The following is a 14,184-nucleotide window of genomic DNA, read 5'->3' as shown; positions in this document are numbered from 1 at the left end:
CCCTTTGTATTATTGTCATCAAAACATTACTACTTCCAATTCGACGTCCTTATCCTTCTTGCCGTTGTCCCCATCTTCATATTACATTGTAAATGGCAGCGATTCGACTTCGAACCGAAGGAGATATAGAAGCATGCCTCCGAGTGCTCAGGACTGTTTATGACACTAGTGGATATCCTGTAGAGGGGGTTGAAGATCCTGCACTATTCTTCGGAAAAGATGAGGCGTCCTGGGTTGCCGAGGTCGACAATACTATCGTGGGTCATGTCTCTCTAGCAAAAGCTAGTCCCGATAACGTCGCCGTGGTCCTTTGGCAGCAGCAACATCCCGAAGACATTCACACATCAGTCCTTGGAAGGCTATTTGTTCACCCGAATAATAGGAAAGGCGGCACGGCTAGTAAACTCATCAACACTGCCGTCGAGGAAGCGCGGAGGAGAGGGCGACGGCCAGTTATGTTCGCATTGGTCAAGGACCAGGATGCTATTCGCCTGTATCGCAGGTTGGGTTGGCAGCGCTTCGGCAACACTGTCTATAAATGGGGAGACGGGAACGAAATGGCTGCCGAGTGTTTTGCAAGCCCCGTTCCATGAAGTTATCAGGACCTATTACCTAGTATCTAACCCCATATTCATCCTTCCCGTCTTTATGAAATTTAAACTTATTCTATCCATCTATGCTCTGTATCCTCGGCGTTCTTTCTTTCCACACTAATTATGCATACCCCTTTTCTACCCCCTTTTCTTTCTTGCCAATACTCTTCACAATACCCTTAATTTCATAACCTTCGCATATCAATAGGTACTTACCCACATCGATATGATACTTACCTAGTTTTGCCCATCAGTTCCCTTATTCAATTCTTTTCATTATTAAACTTTAAGCCACTAGAGCCGGTGCTCTCTCTAGTCGCCATCTCCTTTTATTATAGTTTAACACAAGACATACATACTTGCCTGGTCTAATTTCATATTGGCAAGTCGTAACCCATAGTCGTGTTCCTTCCGGCTGGATACCTTGGTATTACGTACTCTCCAACTGCTACTGTGTGTAATATCTTTCCCCCCTTTCACCTACATCGAGTTATCTTCCTCTCCTCCACCTCTCATATCCATCACCAACAGCCCAGTCATCAACATTACTATATTGATTGCTTACTTGTTTCTGTTACGCCTTCCTATCGCCGTATATTCGATTTATCCTTGTCTACGTATTTATAGATTACTAAAAATAATGTTGTCCTTACTGTTGGCATACGGTGATATACCATTCTTCACTCGGAGCTGCTAACATAAACCAGCACCACTATTTCTTGAAGTTACCTGCTTAACTCTTCATGTCGTGTAGAAGCCTAACTTGCCTTGAATACAAGACCCCCTGCTACGACATATGTTGGAACGGTTTCACTCCTGACTAAATTCTGGCCGAGAATACCTACGTTCTTATATCATGCACCTATCACTGGACCACATACTGTATTAACCCCACAATGAGGTGCCGGCTTAACACTGAGTCGGGAATATACATGTACCGGTTTACGAGTCAGTCTCCATAATTGGATCTCAATTGATCATGCTGATCAGAAAGTCTAGGTACAAAAGGATGAGCATGGCCAACTAGCACATGGTGCTAGTAGACTCAATCTATCCTAGTCCACGTCCTGGTCAATCGAAAGGAAAAGACCCGCCCACTTCCCTCAATTGGTGGTTGATCAAATACCGTCTGTTCATCAAATCCAGCTAACAATTCATCTGCGTAGAATCCGCAAGAGCAAAAAGAACGAGACTATCTTAGCGTACCACCATCCGCCCTTTTGAGATGCCCCTACGTCTACTGGCTCCGTCCTGAGCCATTGCGGCGATGTTCATAAGTTCCGGTATCGTACTTCGCCTGTAGATGGGTGTCCACACCGCCTCTGGGAAGGGGGCTGTTCTGGGTGGGAGGGGGTAAGTACTGTTCGTAATACGGCATGCTTGCGAAACTGGGGTCCTGCAAATACGGCGTCATCCATGAGATGGGGGTAGCATAGTACGATCCAAGCGGGCTCATCATCGCAGGAGTTGCCTGAGGTGTTGCGGGATAGTTGGCTGTGCCGACCTGAGGGGTGCCATGAAACTGACCATACGGAGGGCTGGAGTAGTTCTGTCCTACCGGAGGCATGTACCCATATGGCGTAGGGCGGGCCATTCTGGCGTTCTCGGGCGACATAGGTCCGTGGTAGTTGCCCGAGGGCGCTCTCTGGCGCGAAACGCGGGAGGGCGTTGGTGTCGTAGGCTCGGTTACCTGCTGCTTCTGACCCTCGGGGCGCTTGCTCACTAAAGGACTGTTCGGCACGTTGATGTATCTGGAGAATGCCGGCTCTGGGCCTGCTCGACGCGTGCTTTGAGGCTCACGGCTGTTCTTGCGCTCTACTCGGAGTAAGGATCCGCCCAGATTCTGACCTCCCTGTAATACGACAGTCAGCCGGTTTGGTTTGATTCGGATCTTTTTTATTATTATTATAAACTTACCATGCGATTTACGGCAGCATCTGCCACGTCAACACGGGAAAATTCGACGAAGCCAAAAGCGATTTGGTATGGTCGCCCTAAAATTATATTAGCTCCGCCATCTCGTCCCTAGAAAGGGGCAACACTGACCAGGTTGGGGATCCTTGCACACGACTTTGACGTTTAGCACTTCGCCGATTTCCTCGGCTAACTTGGTAAGCAGCTCCTGTACCTTAGGCTCGTTCACTGGAAGATTGCCCACAAAGACAGATCGACGGTCTATCTCGTACTGTTTGAGCCAGAGCTCATCTGGATCCATCTTTGCCTTCATCGATTTCTTGAGGTCATAGGCTGTGACGCGGTACGTCGGATGATGGCGGTATGCCTAATAAGTCTTGTTAGTGAACTACAAATATCTAGACGTACCTGATAGAATAAATCACTTACTGAAATCACGTCTCTAGCTGGATCAAAGGAAGCATATTCGACTAGAACACCTCCCTTGATACGCACCGCCTCCTGGATCTCTGCAGGAAGAGCCTCACACTTGTCAATGTCACCGAAGCCGCTCATCTGTGTGCGAGCATCCTCGATATTGACCTCTTCTCCATTGGCATGGTAGATAACGAAGCTTCCTATAATCGAATTAGGCGTTTTCTTGTTGATTTCGTTCATCTGAGACTTCACTTACGGTTCGCCTTTACCATCTCCGTGCGGCAAGGACGTCCTTCGACCAGCGCGCCACGGCCTTGGACCACGGCCTTTCGGGCATCTTCGTCTTTCTAGACCCCTAGTTTAGTCAAAGCCAAGGTAGCCCTGTTTCTATGATGACTTACAGTGTATTGACAAAACGCAAAGGGCATGTTGCGTGAGTCACGGCGGATCTTTACGAAGACGATGCCATATTGACTGAAGACGCGAGTCAACTCGGCTTCGAGACGCGAGTCTCGGACATGGTCAGGAAGACTAATCATGAAGTTAGACACTGGTTTCAAGGAAACGGTATACATCCGAAGAACGTACTTGGCGACAAAGACACAAGCTGTCGCGGGATAGAAGGCCTGGGCGTCTACACCTCCCACCTGAGATCTGGTGCCGAAGTTCGTGGTACGATTGCGCAGCATAGCGATAGGCTGCATGCTAGGAATAGCACCTTGCATAGTTGAACCGAATGATGAAGGGAGTACCGGAGCTGACGAGTAAGTCTGTGCTCCCTTGGGAGAACCAAAGATGTCCTCGTCACCGGGCACATCACCTAACTGAAAAGGTACGTCATCTCTTCAGGTGGTGTTAGCTTGAGAAGACAGGTATACTCTTATGATATCTGTAATGTCAAATAACTTACTGATCGTCCAGACCACGTAGCTTCTGCGACGAGGTAGATTGACCGCGGCCATTGCGAGCACGTCGGGGAGTTCCATAACTATCGACATAAAGTCAGCGGTCATAAACTAATGGGGGCTAGCGGGCTAGCCTCCGTTGCTTTATAGAACCTACATTGTGGATGAAGGGGAGTCTTCGAGGGTAAGGCCCTCCAGTCCCACGTCAAGGCGCACGCCTCCTCCTACTCCTCCTATAGAAAGGTATCAGTATAATAACATTTTCTGCTGGAGCATTTGCCGAGTTTGACTAGTCACGATAAAACGGACTCACCTTGGTCTGACTTGGTTGCTGGAGAGTTAGGAGCCACATGGTCCGTGACGCCAAGACTTGCAGGTCCCTTCTTTCTAAGGGAAGACATGGCAATGGTCTTGCTGGGTCTGCAAAAAAAAGACATCGATTAGTGTCACATCTAGGACGCTGGATACTAATTTGAACCAACCGCGTCGGGTTATGGAAATGACCAAAAGAAAGGGGGAAAAGTAGATGAAGGGAAAATGCATAAATGGAAAGGGGAGATAGAATCGGCCATCCCAAGATACGTACAAATGTCGAGTGAAGAAAGGAAACAAATATAAATCTGGAAGAATGAGAAAGATGAACCTACTGCTACAAGGCGACCCGAACTTGGAGATGTTTTTACGAGAGAAATCTTCGGCAACAAAGTATTGTATCTCGGATGAAATCAGAATATGATTGAAAATAGAACGATAGGGGAAAATGTCGGTAGAGGAACAGTAGGCGACGGATACAACGCAAGATGTTGGGAATATCGAGAAGAAGAAAAAGAAATCTGAGTGAAGACCGCTAAGGCATGCCACAGTTGGAAGAGAAATGAAGCGGCTAGCACCTTGCATACATGAATATGCCAAGAAGATAACATGGAGATGACGCGAGAGTAAACGGTGAGAAAAACGGGAGATCAAGATGAGCTTACCAATATCTAGATGGGGTTTCTTGTTCTTTTTTTGATAGAGTGTAAGTTATGGATGGAGTAAAGAATAAGTCCAGTCGACTTCAGTCGAAGAGGTGAGTTGACATGAGACAGGAAGGTTGAAGATGATTAGACACTGACGTGGGGGACTAGGTCAAGTATTAGTGGTGGCGGTCGGGTTGTTTATAAAGAGAGGCTTACTTCAACAGAATGGAGCTCTGTAGGTCTTGGCCAGACACTACTAGGCACCTAGGAAATAATCCTAGGGTTCTGTCACCGCCTGAGTAGAAGGTATAACTCCTTGAAAATGTTGAACTCTCCCTGGGTTGATCTTGATGTGCTCAGGCGCATAGGCACCCTCTGGTTAACTTTTCTTCCTTTTTTTCCCCTTCGTTTTTGTCTTCCCCGATCAACTCACACTTGAATTCAAGTTACTCTGTTCGATGTTGAAGTTGGAATGGGAGGAGGATTTCTGGGGGTGGGAAGATTTGATGGATAGTGTCTCGTGGGTGGTTCTGTTGAAAATAATGTGACACTGCAAAACTCTAACTAACAGTGACAGAAAAGCCTGATGATAACATAGAGCCCACTGAAGAGAAGGTTGACACTTCTAACGTTCGTACTAGGTTGGTTCTGTAATGGTCGGATTCTTAAGGATAGTTACCTACTACGTATAATTACCTGCCTGGGTACCTTGATAGGGAGACTAACAACGTTTCTTCGGAACGAGGAAGTTACGATGTTGCTCCCGTTTTTGCCTCTCTTTCTCCTGAGGATACAACGAACGTGCTGGGCGTACAGCATTGTCGTGGATGGAAGGTACGTTATAAATTTATCATGTCAATACTTAGTTACTTGCTTTTACGATAATTCCAGTTAACTTTGTCACCGTATGTATCCATATATCTTTCCCTCCCCCTACTCTTACTAGATACGTAAGTAATTACTGACATGATAACCATATAGGAGGAATCCAGACTAAGGGTGATCCCATAAGGCAGTTGTATATCATCTCTGCCTGCCATATATACGAGTGCTCCGTGTCTTTTATCATTAGCGTTCAAAGGAAAGCAGATACCGCATGCTAAAAGAGTACATACATTAGTCTATAAAGATATGTGTATACTATGGAGAATACGATTGAACATATTGCGAATAGTCCAGGGATATAGGAATAAACAATATGATGACGGAAGGATTATACTAAAGACTTTAATTAATTCTTACTAATATAACCTATAAATATAAATAAATAAATGTTTCAACAGAAGCTTGATCATACCAACGTTGGCCGTATTTCCTTAATCGTGTTCATTAGCATGCGAGGTTCAAATTGAAGTAAAGTGGTCCTATATGCTGGTACTGCCTTCGATGAAATTATAAAAGTTTAGCCCTCCTTTATATGGGTAAGTCCTTTTTGATGTTTTCCTAGTACATATTGTCGTATCAAAGTAAATCTCTTATGGGATTATTATACCCTCTGTTTCTTCTTATAAAATTGATCAACATTATAATCTATGTAGGCATTTAATTTGAATATTTCTCGAAAGAGCATTCCACATTTACCATAGTTGTTTGGGACCATGTTGCCTCTTGGCTTGTCGAGTCATTGCTATGCTGACTAAAGACCTACTTTTGGAACGAGTTCCATGGATAGGTAATTATGCTCCAAAAGGGGAGCGATGAACACCGCAGTCGGTTTCCATTACCCAGGAAGGAGCCTTCCAGGATTCAATGATATATGGAGATTCGTACCTGCATAGGTATTATATAGTAGCAAATCTCACTTTTATTCATGACCGACTTTGTTATATTTTCAAGGTCGGCATAATTTAAAGTGGTAGATAGGTATACTATCGGGATAGATGGCATGCTCAATTATGAATTCGCTAACTACTATGTATTAGGTGATATGAGACGTGGTAAATTGGGTACGACGAAGTTCGGCTGAAAGGAAGACAATATATGAAATTTGTCTACTAAGGATAGTAATAGGGGAAGGGTTAACGGAATGACTAAAGGTATCACCCCTCAGACTCGATTGCTATTACGAAAGAGACAAATCTCTTGTTTGACATTGTATCAGAGTTAAAGTCTCGATTGAGGGTTTTGATATTCATAAAGCTGATTACAACTTCTCCCCTTTTTTCCGTGGTCTATCGTGGAGTGGTAAGGGCCCAACATAAGGGCCCTCGAGATTATCCAGCAGTAGTCATGCGAGGTGCAATACACAAAGAATTTTCTCATAAGGTTGATATTTGTGCCTCTTAGTAAGGAATTATTGCAAGGGGAAAAGGACTGAGGAGGCGCGTTCCTATATGGCGGCTAATTCTATCCAGCATAACTCCCCCGGGAAATTGGTACATATTTGTCTACATCTATTTCTGTGCGAGAGAACGATGTTCAATTGATACCCGTAATGTGTTCTTCCCCCTACATAGGTACTGGATGGAAAAGAATAGGTACTGATACCACGTTCTTAGCTACCTAGGGTATATCTGCCAATTTCACAAGATTTGCCGATGAATTGAGGCTTGCGGGCTCGGCTATCCCTAATATATAGTAATGATCAATTACCTTATAGATCCCAACTATGTAGGTAGGTTGTCAGCAGGGAAACGTTCCTTCGCGCCACGAGCTAGGGCTGAGCAATCCCCTTCGCTTCCTTCACCGTGCTCGGACCCAAGGAGTTTACTTCCAAGCTACCCCCTCGTACTTCACCCATTTCATTAGTGATACATTGCCTTATATTACTTTTTCATATGTAGCATGCAATATTCCAAATAGTATGGGTAATTAGTAGGTACTCCTTGGAAGAACCGACTTGCAGTCATCCGCTGAAGTGCAAAATGTTTATATGGCGTCCACCGCCATCACGGTCAAGGCTTAGCTATTCCTCTACCATACCTTCTAGGAGCTATTCAAATTTAAATTGATAAAATGCGTTCGGCTTATATTGCTAAGCTTGGCTTCGTAACTTTGCTATTCGCAGCAAATGGACCTTTTACCCAGGCACATCACCACTCAGAGCTTCAGCTCAGGTTTCTCAATGGCTCCTCACAGGTGCGGTCATCATACGACTATGTGATTGTTGGCGCAGGAACAGCAGGCTTGACTATAGCTGATAGATTAACAGCTGATGGGGAGTGTGAGTCACGACAAATCTCAGCGCCTTACAGTGGATAAACACTGATGATTCGTCCCAAGCTACTGTCCTTGTGGTAGAAAATGGGGATATAGGTGAGATATTCCCCTACTTCTACTTTTTAAGCAGAAAAGAAAGAACAGAAAGACATGAGCAGATGGCTGATATCCACCTGAAGTCGACTCGCCTAGGATTAGGCAGGTGTATTCTGGCGCTGCCGCCATGGGACCAACGTGGTCGTATCAGATCAACTCTGTTCCTCAGGCAAATCTGAATAACCGGAGCACGGCGGTTCTCGCCGGGAATTTGGTCGGTGGTAGCTCAGCTATTAATGCTATGATGACTGTTCGAGGAACATCGGAGGATTATGATCGATGGGGTGGCTTTTTCGGTGATAACTCTTCTTGGTCTTGGGATGGTTTGTTACCATATTTAAAGAAGGTACCGTTCTTTTCTCTCCTCTTTAGTTGAACTATCACTAATCAATCAAGGCCCTGAATTTTGTGCCTCCCGATCCGGCTGTGGCGGAGTTGGTGAATATTACTTACGATACCTCGTATTGGGGCAATAGTTCTGGAGTATATGCGGGATGGCCTTACTTCCAATGGCCTGGTTTAAGTCTGTGCCTTGCGTCTTCTTCTTCGTGATCAGGTAAAACATGCTAATATCAGAATTAGCTACGCAGATCGAGGCGTTCAAGGACATACCCGGAGTCGAATTCCCCCCTGATAGCGGCGCAGGCAAAGCAGGCGTGTACTGGTTCCCAACTTTCATGGACCCTAAACTGGTCCAGAGATCGTATGCCAGGACTGGGCATTTTGACGGGATTAATAGAACAAACCATGACGTCGTCACAAAGTCACATGTGACAAAAATTCTCCTTGAGGATGGGACGGCTACTGGAGTAGTTTTCAGGCAGAAAATTGGGAACGCTACGACTCACATCACCGTCAAGGCCAATCGTGAAGTTATTCTATCCGCCGGAGCGATTCATTCTCCACAAATATTGCAACTTAGTGGTATCGGACCCCAGAAGCTGCTTCAGTCTGCGGGCATAAACACAAGTGTCGACCTACCTGGCGTCGGCCAGAACTTCCAAGATCACCCGATGATGTTTATGAGCATCGTGCGTAAGTAACCTTTCTACCAACATACGTACGGAGCGAGGGTACCGAGAGATCTAACGGTCTGATCTCACAGTCGCAAATTTCACGACTCATCCAAGTCCATCAGATATGTTTGGCAATCCGAACTTCACAGATTGGGCGGAGGAGCTATGGAAGGCCAACAAGACGGGTAAGTCCAGAAGCTCGCCCTTGTTTTGAGAAACGCCGGAGTTCAGCTGGCCACTGACACCCGACATCCAAGGTCCGTACTCCATGGGTATAGGGAACGCTGCGGCGTGGCTGGGCATGCCAGTAATCTCGCCAGAGAGATTTGAAAGCATAGCGTCCAAGCTGGAGAGCCAAGATCATGCCGCTCATCTACCCCCAGAAACCGACGAGACAGTAATTGCTGGTATGTCACATAGTCACCTAATTTATAACCCCTTTCGAAAGAGGAATTTAAGAAATAAAAAAGCTGGATGTTTAACATTGAATGTCTAGGCTACAGCGCACAGATGAAAAACATGGCATCGTCAATTCGTTCTTCGAATACGGCATTCTAGTAAGTGGTCGACTCAGTACACCCGTCGCTATCCTTGCCCTTCTCCGATGAAGGGAAGTTGAAGCACGCTAAGCTTATGAGGCGAGCCCGAGCAAAGCTTCTAGAGATTGTGACGGTTGCTGACTTGATATGTTATAGTAACCACGTTTTATCAGGGGGTGGATCATCGGGCTCCCTAATAGACCTACACCCGTTGAGTAGAGGCACGGTGAACATCAACACGACCGATCCTTTTAACACAGAACCAATCGTCGATTACCGGGCGCTCAGTAACCCCATCGACCTTGACGTGATGGTCGAGTTCCTTCGGTTCACCAAGCGTTACTTCTTCGAGACGCGACTAAAGGAACTGATCCCCCGGCAAGTACAGCCACCCGACTACGTCAACGAGCCAGAAGACCTGGCCGGCTTCCTGGCCGAGAACCTCAGCCCCTCGGAGTTCCATCCCTCGGGCACGTGCGCCATGATGCCCAGGGAACTGGGTGGTGTTGTCGACGAGAGTCTGAAAGTGTATGGCGTGAAGAATCTTAGGGTCGTCGACGCCAGCATCATGCCCACCTTACCAGGGGCTAACACTTGCCAAACTGTGTATGCCATCGCGGAAAAGGTAAGCGGCATCCAGGCGACTCGAAGATTCTAAACTAACTCGGTACAGGCGGTCGATCTCATCAAAGCTGACCTGCAACTTGGCCAAGCACCTAATTAGGTAGCTTGAATCCTGCACGATGCATGTTGCAAATATGAGCCACGTATCAAATAGGAATCTTCAACTTGATACGAGGTATCGAAACTCATATGAATCCATTGGCAATGTATATCATTTTGGAGACACACTCGAGGTCATGTAAAATGGTCTTTTTATTGACACCATCGAGCATACCCAGCCGCTAGCTAGCAAGGTATGTTTATAGCTTACGGAAACATTAATCATGTCTTAGCCGAACTCGGTGTAGTGAAAACATTGCAGTAGAAGGTTCTGCCTAGGATATTCGGAAGGGTTTCACTATTCGTGACTGATTTTTTCTCTCTTTCGCTTCTTGCCTTTAGAGTCGTTGCTCGAGATGTCTTACTTCCTAGAGGCGAGCTTCCCTCCATAGATTATCCCGGCCACGGAGAATATGAGTTCATCAGCTAGACAGCACGCCCAGAAACGCCTAACACCTGCTCTCGAATGATGAAGACATTTAGCCCCGAATCTCCAATACTCCCTTTAAACCGGCCTCGGCTGCCCTGAACCAGCGGCCTCTTTCCTCAAGATCATCCTCGACACCACCGAGCGCCGCCTCTTTTCGCCTCCTGGCCTCTTTTGCGGCAGCCGCGCTGTTCTGTCTCTTCGTCTCGAGGGGATGTAGCTCGGCGTGTAGCCGATCCAACTCCTTCTTTTTCCTCGGGACTTGACCCTGGAGTTGCTCTAGTTGTCTATCCAACTCGGACTTTCTCTTCTTCTTTGACTCGACCAAGTCCAAAGTCCTGGCCAAGGGTAAATTTAATTCCGGATTTGGATTCGACCCTGCTGCTTGGTTCTTCTGCAATTTTGCAACTGCATTTCCAAGCTCTCCAATCTTGCCGGGAAGCTCTTCCAGTTTGATGGTCTCGACTTGCACTTTCTCGTACCTTCTACTCAGATCTTTGGCTTTCTCCTCGAGCTCGGCGACCATCTCTGCGACCTCTGTCTTCAATGCCTTAAGTGTGGCTTTTGCTTCTAGGTTCTCCTTCTCGAGGTCCACATTCTCTTGGGAACTGACGATAAGAGGTGGATCGCCTACGATGGCACGAATGAATTTCTCCTTGCTGACTTGCTCTACATAACTGAAACGGAGTTTGGCAAACAGCTCCCGGTAGTGTGTCAAGTCGCCCTCGAGAGAAGAGGGTGTAGTAGCGTCAAGTGACGAGGTAGAGACGTCTGAAGTTCGCTGATGGGCATCTTGTAGTTGTGTGACTGCGGCCGAGATAGGTTCGCTGAGCTTCAGGATGGTGATTTCCTGGCTAGCAGTGAGTGACCGTAACTTAGCTAGCACGCCTTGTGGTGTGAGAGGCGCCATCCTCGATCAAGTTGTCGCGTGTTGCACCTGATCAAACGACCGAAATCTTCTTCTGGCTGGAGATGTGAGGTGGATGCTAGACTATTTGGGATCTCTACCCTTGAACTTTTTGGTAATAGGCATTCAATGTTCAAAATGACCGGAAGTCCACCCTTGAAATGCTTTCTAGGATTTGGCGGTTTGGTGGTTTGGCGATTTGATGTTATTTACTTTTGTCCGAGAAAGGAAAGGGGCCTGCAGCCGAATACCTGGGGTGCAGGGGTACATTGTGCAGGTACTTAGGTACTCCGTACTTAGAATAAGGTCCCGCTAATCGATAAGGCGCTTAGATAACATGATCCTATACCTTCCGTGCTGGGATCCTTGACCCCACAGCCTCTCGGGACGTACCATTCAATCCACTTGCGTACCTAAGTATTTTGATCCAATCTCAATTTCACACCCCGCCGTCTTCGTCGACATGATCGATGAATTGATTAATCTTTAAACCACCATCTCTACATTGCTCTCATCTAATACGCAGGTCGATGTTCCGTATTCCCTCCGCACCTCTCCTTTTTACTTCCCAATAATTCGAAGATGCCTGTCGACGACGTACCTACAGATGACCAAGTCGCCGACCTATTGGTCAAGGAAGCAAATGATTGCTCTCTCAAGTACTCGGCGCTCGGCCTCGATGCCTTCAAGTCTACCAAGTAAGTGTCTACCTATTCATGATAGCATTTCGTAATTCTAACCCTTGTTCTTGCCAGACGTCCTGCGAATCAACCCAAGCCTAACACTCGCTTCCTCAACAATATCATCCGCGGCACCAATCATCACAACCGCGCGCTCCAAGCTAAAGAAAATGCCGAATCCCAGGCTAAATTGCGCGACCTAGAAGTCGCCGAAGAGAAGAAGCGCCATGAAGAGGAGCGCAAACTACGGAAGGCTAAGCCAGGACCTGGCGACACCAGGAAGCGTATGCTAGGAGACATCGCGGCCATTCTTGGTGGATCGCCTAAGAAGCGCAGGACTGAGAAAGCTGGGAGGTCTGCTACATCGGCTAGCAATGCATCAGGCTCTGTTGAGTCCGGCGACGGAACTAGAAGTTCTCATCGGCGACATAAAAACCTCGTAATGAAGGATGGGGTAGACGTCAAAAAGGAGAAGGGCCGAAGGGATCGTTTAGCGGAACGGCCCAGAGCTTCACGCCGTGGTCACCATCAGGACGAGAGTCAAGAAGACGGACCATCTTCACCCACTATCCCGAAGCGCAAGCACCAAGGATTCTCTTCCCGGCGCCAGAGTCATCGCAATTCTATTGTCGCAAAACGCTCTGAGCATCAATCTTCCTCGTCTGGAGATTCATCCGACTCCGACTCATCAGAGGAGACCATCGGTCCCGTACCGGCTAAAGCACCTACTGTTCGACGCAGGGGACGTGGTGCCAATGCCGCTACGTCCGGGATAGATGATCGCTTCGCGCCTGACTACGATCCAAGAGAAGATGTCACGCCTGAGTCGGAAGATCAACGCAAGGAGGATGACGAATGGGATCATGCAGTGGAAGCATTTCGTGACCGGCAGAAGTGGAACCAGCAAGGGGCGGAGAGACTACGCTCTGCGGGCTTTACCGAAGAGCAGGTTGATAAATGGAAGAAAGGTGACCAGAAGAACGAAGCAGACGTGCAATGGACTACTGCCGGCGGTTTACGGGAATGGGACCGCGGAAAGGTGGTTAATAAGGACGGGACCGTGAGCCTTAAAAAGGATTCTGGATGGTAGCGAGATGAGTCGTCTCGCAAAAGGTCATCATAAGAAGTACGAGATCAAGTCCTTAATTACATCGATGTTTTCGCATTGGGAGGAACACTACAGGTTTTGTCTGGGAGTTGCACCGCAGGATAGTTGACAGCATGGCATAGCATGGCATAGCATGGTGTAGCATGGCAGGACTGGCGTTTTTGTCGGATGGAGTTGCGGACTCGCTTCCATGCAGCTAGCCAGATATTCAGTTAAAATACTGCCTAGGTAGTTATAGTGCTTGATAGATAAGCGTTATTCATATTTGCCGTCTTTTGGACGAGGCCTTTTTCGACCCTCTGGAGTTGGAGCGACCCAAATGGGTATCAGATAATACTACCAGACAACAGCAGACGGTTTACTTGCTGGGTATAATTTACGCACCTGTTGACTGGCTTAGCTTGACTCTGCTACTCGGTACGCACGATTGCCAAAACCGGCAACGTTTTCCGGACTTGGGCGAATCAGGTAGCGCGGCGCACATGTTTTCAAGAACTTGATAAGTTTCGAGTTTCAACCTATCGTGAAACAATATTCGATTATTGACGCGGAAGCATTCTGATTATTATTCTGTAATGGATTGCTCATTAGCTCTCCTTTTCCCCTTGGATGAAACAGTATCAAGTTCCAGATAAAACAAATTTCGAGCCGCGGCGGTTATCCTAACGATAAAAGTGATAGGGTCTTTATAGGGTCGTATTCTTGACGATCTCTCGTTCTAAATTGCCTACTATGCGCTAC

The 14,184-nt window shown here is 47.0% G+C and overlaps 5 protein-coding genes across 5 annotated transcripts; 3 read left to right on the top strand and 2 right to left on the bottom strand.

The window, feature by feature from the left end:
* Positions 1-92: 92 nt before the first annotated feature.
* On the top strand, positions 93-593 carry F4807DRAFT_457624 (putative acetyltransferase; the record flags this gene model as incomplete). Its single annotated transcript, XM_048001069.1, has 1 exon — positions 93-593. The coding sequence occupies one exon, from the start codon at positions 93-95 to the stop codon at positions 591-593; it is 501 nt and encodes a 166-aa protein (XP_047857346.1).
* A 1,026-nt stretch (positions 594-1,619) lies between these two features.
* F4807DRAFT_472298 (uncharacterized protein) lies at positions 1,620-4,230 on the bottom strand (the record flags this gene model as incomplete). The annotated part of the gene is made up of 10 exons (XM_048003001.1): positions 1,620-2,445; positions 2,511-2,587; positions 2,640-2,874; positions 2,937-3,124; positions 3,181-3,271; positions 3,326-3,455; positions 3,513-3,767; positions 3,835-3,912; positions 3,987-4,062; positions 4,143-4,230. The coding sequence occupies 10 exons, from the start codon at positions 4,228-4,230 to the stop codon at positions 1,831-1,833; spliced, it is 1,833 nt and encodes a 610-aa protein (XP_047857345.1). The 3' UTR covers positions 1,620-1,830.
* Positions 4,231-7,725: 3,495 nt separating this feature from the next.
* F4807DRAFT_472295 (putative GMC oxidoreductase) lies at positions 7,726-10,561 on the top strand. Its single transcript, XM_048003000.1, has 10 exons — positions 7,726-7,951; positions 8,011-8,043; positions 8,127-8,389; positions 8,440-8,566; positions 8,626-9,078; positions 9,149-9,244; positions 9,317-9,466; positions 9,556-9,616; positions 9,755-10,223; positions 10,272-10,561. The coding sequence occupies exons 1-10, from the start codon at positions 7,744-7,746 to the stop codon at positions 10,320-10,322; spliced, it is 1,911 nt and encodes a 636-aa protein (XP_047857344.1). The 5' UTR covers positions 7,726-7,743; the 3' UTR covers positions 10,323-10,561.
* On the bottom strand, positions 10,529-11,873 carry F4807DRAFT_352020 (uncharacterized protein). Its single transcript, XM_047995469.1, has one exon. The coding sequence runs from the start codon at positions 11,656-11,658 to the stop codon at positions 10,801-10,803; it is 858 nt and encodes a 285-aa protein (XP_047857343.1). The 5' UTR covers positions 11,659-11,873; the 3' UTR covers positions 10,529-10,800.
* Positions 11,874-12,058: 185 nt separating this feature from the next.
* Positions 12,059-14,103, top strand: F4807DRAFT_414709 (uncharacterized protein). Its single transcript, XM_047996987.1, has 2 exons — positions 12,059-12,353; positions 12,411-14,103. Exons 1-2 carry the CDS (start codon positions 12,238-12,240, stop codon positions 13,423-13,425), a joined length of 1,131 nt encoding a protein of 376 aa, XP_047857342.1. The 5' UTR covers positions 12,059-12,237; the 3' UTR covers positions 13,426-14,103.
* The last annotated feature ends 81 nt before the right edge of the window (positions 14,104-14,184 follow it).

The sequence above is a fragment of the Annulohypoxylon truncatum genome, assembly GCF_022578515.1.
Source record: "Annulohypoxylon truncatum strain CBS 140777 unplaced genomic scaffold F4807scaffold_6, whole genome shotgun sequence".
Classification (NCBI taxonomy): Eukaryota; Fungi; Ascomycota; class Sordariomycetes; order Xylariales; family Hypoxylaceae; genus Annulohypoxylon; species Annulohypoxylon truncatum.
The sequence above is the reverse complement of the archived record's forward strand: the minus strand, read 5'-3'. Positions and strand labels throughout refer to the sequence as shown.

Excerpts from the sequence above, each read along its gene's own strand:
- F4807DRAFT_352020 (XM_047995469.1), bottom strand. The coding sequence starts at position 11,658 with ATGGCGCCTCTCACACCACAAGGCGTGCTAGCTAAGTTACGGTCACTC.
- F4807DRAFT_472295 (XM_048003000.1), top strand. The coding sequence starts at position 7,744 with ATGCGTTCGGCTTATATTGCTAAGCTTGGCTTCGTAACTTTGCTATTC. Across the intron at positions 8,567-8,625 it reads CTTCCAATGGCCTGGTTTAA|CTACGCAGATCGAGGCGTTC; the intron begins GTCTGTGCCTTG and ends TATCAGAATTAG. Across the intron at positions 9,245-9,316 it reads ATGGAAGGCCAACAAGACGG|GTCCGTACTCCATGGGTATA; the intron begins GTAAGTCCAGAA and ends CCGACATCCAAG.
- F4807DRAFT_414709 (XM_047996987.1), top strand. The coding sequence starts at position 12,238 with ATGCCTGTCGACGACGTACCTACAGATGACCAAGTCGCCGACCTATTG. Across the intron at positions 12,354-12,410 it reads GATGCCTTCAAGTCTACCAA|ACGTCCTGCGAATCAACCCA; the intron begins GTAAGTGTCTAC and ends TGTTCTTGCCAG.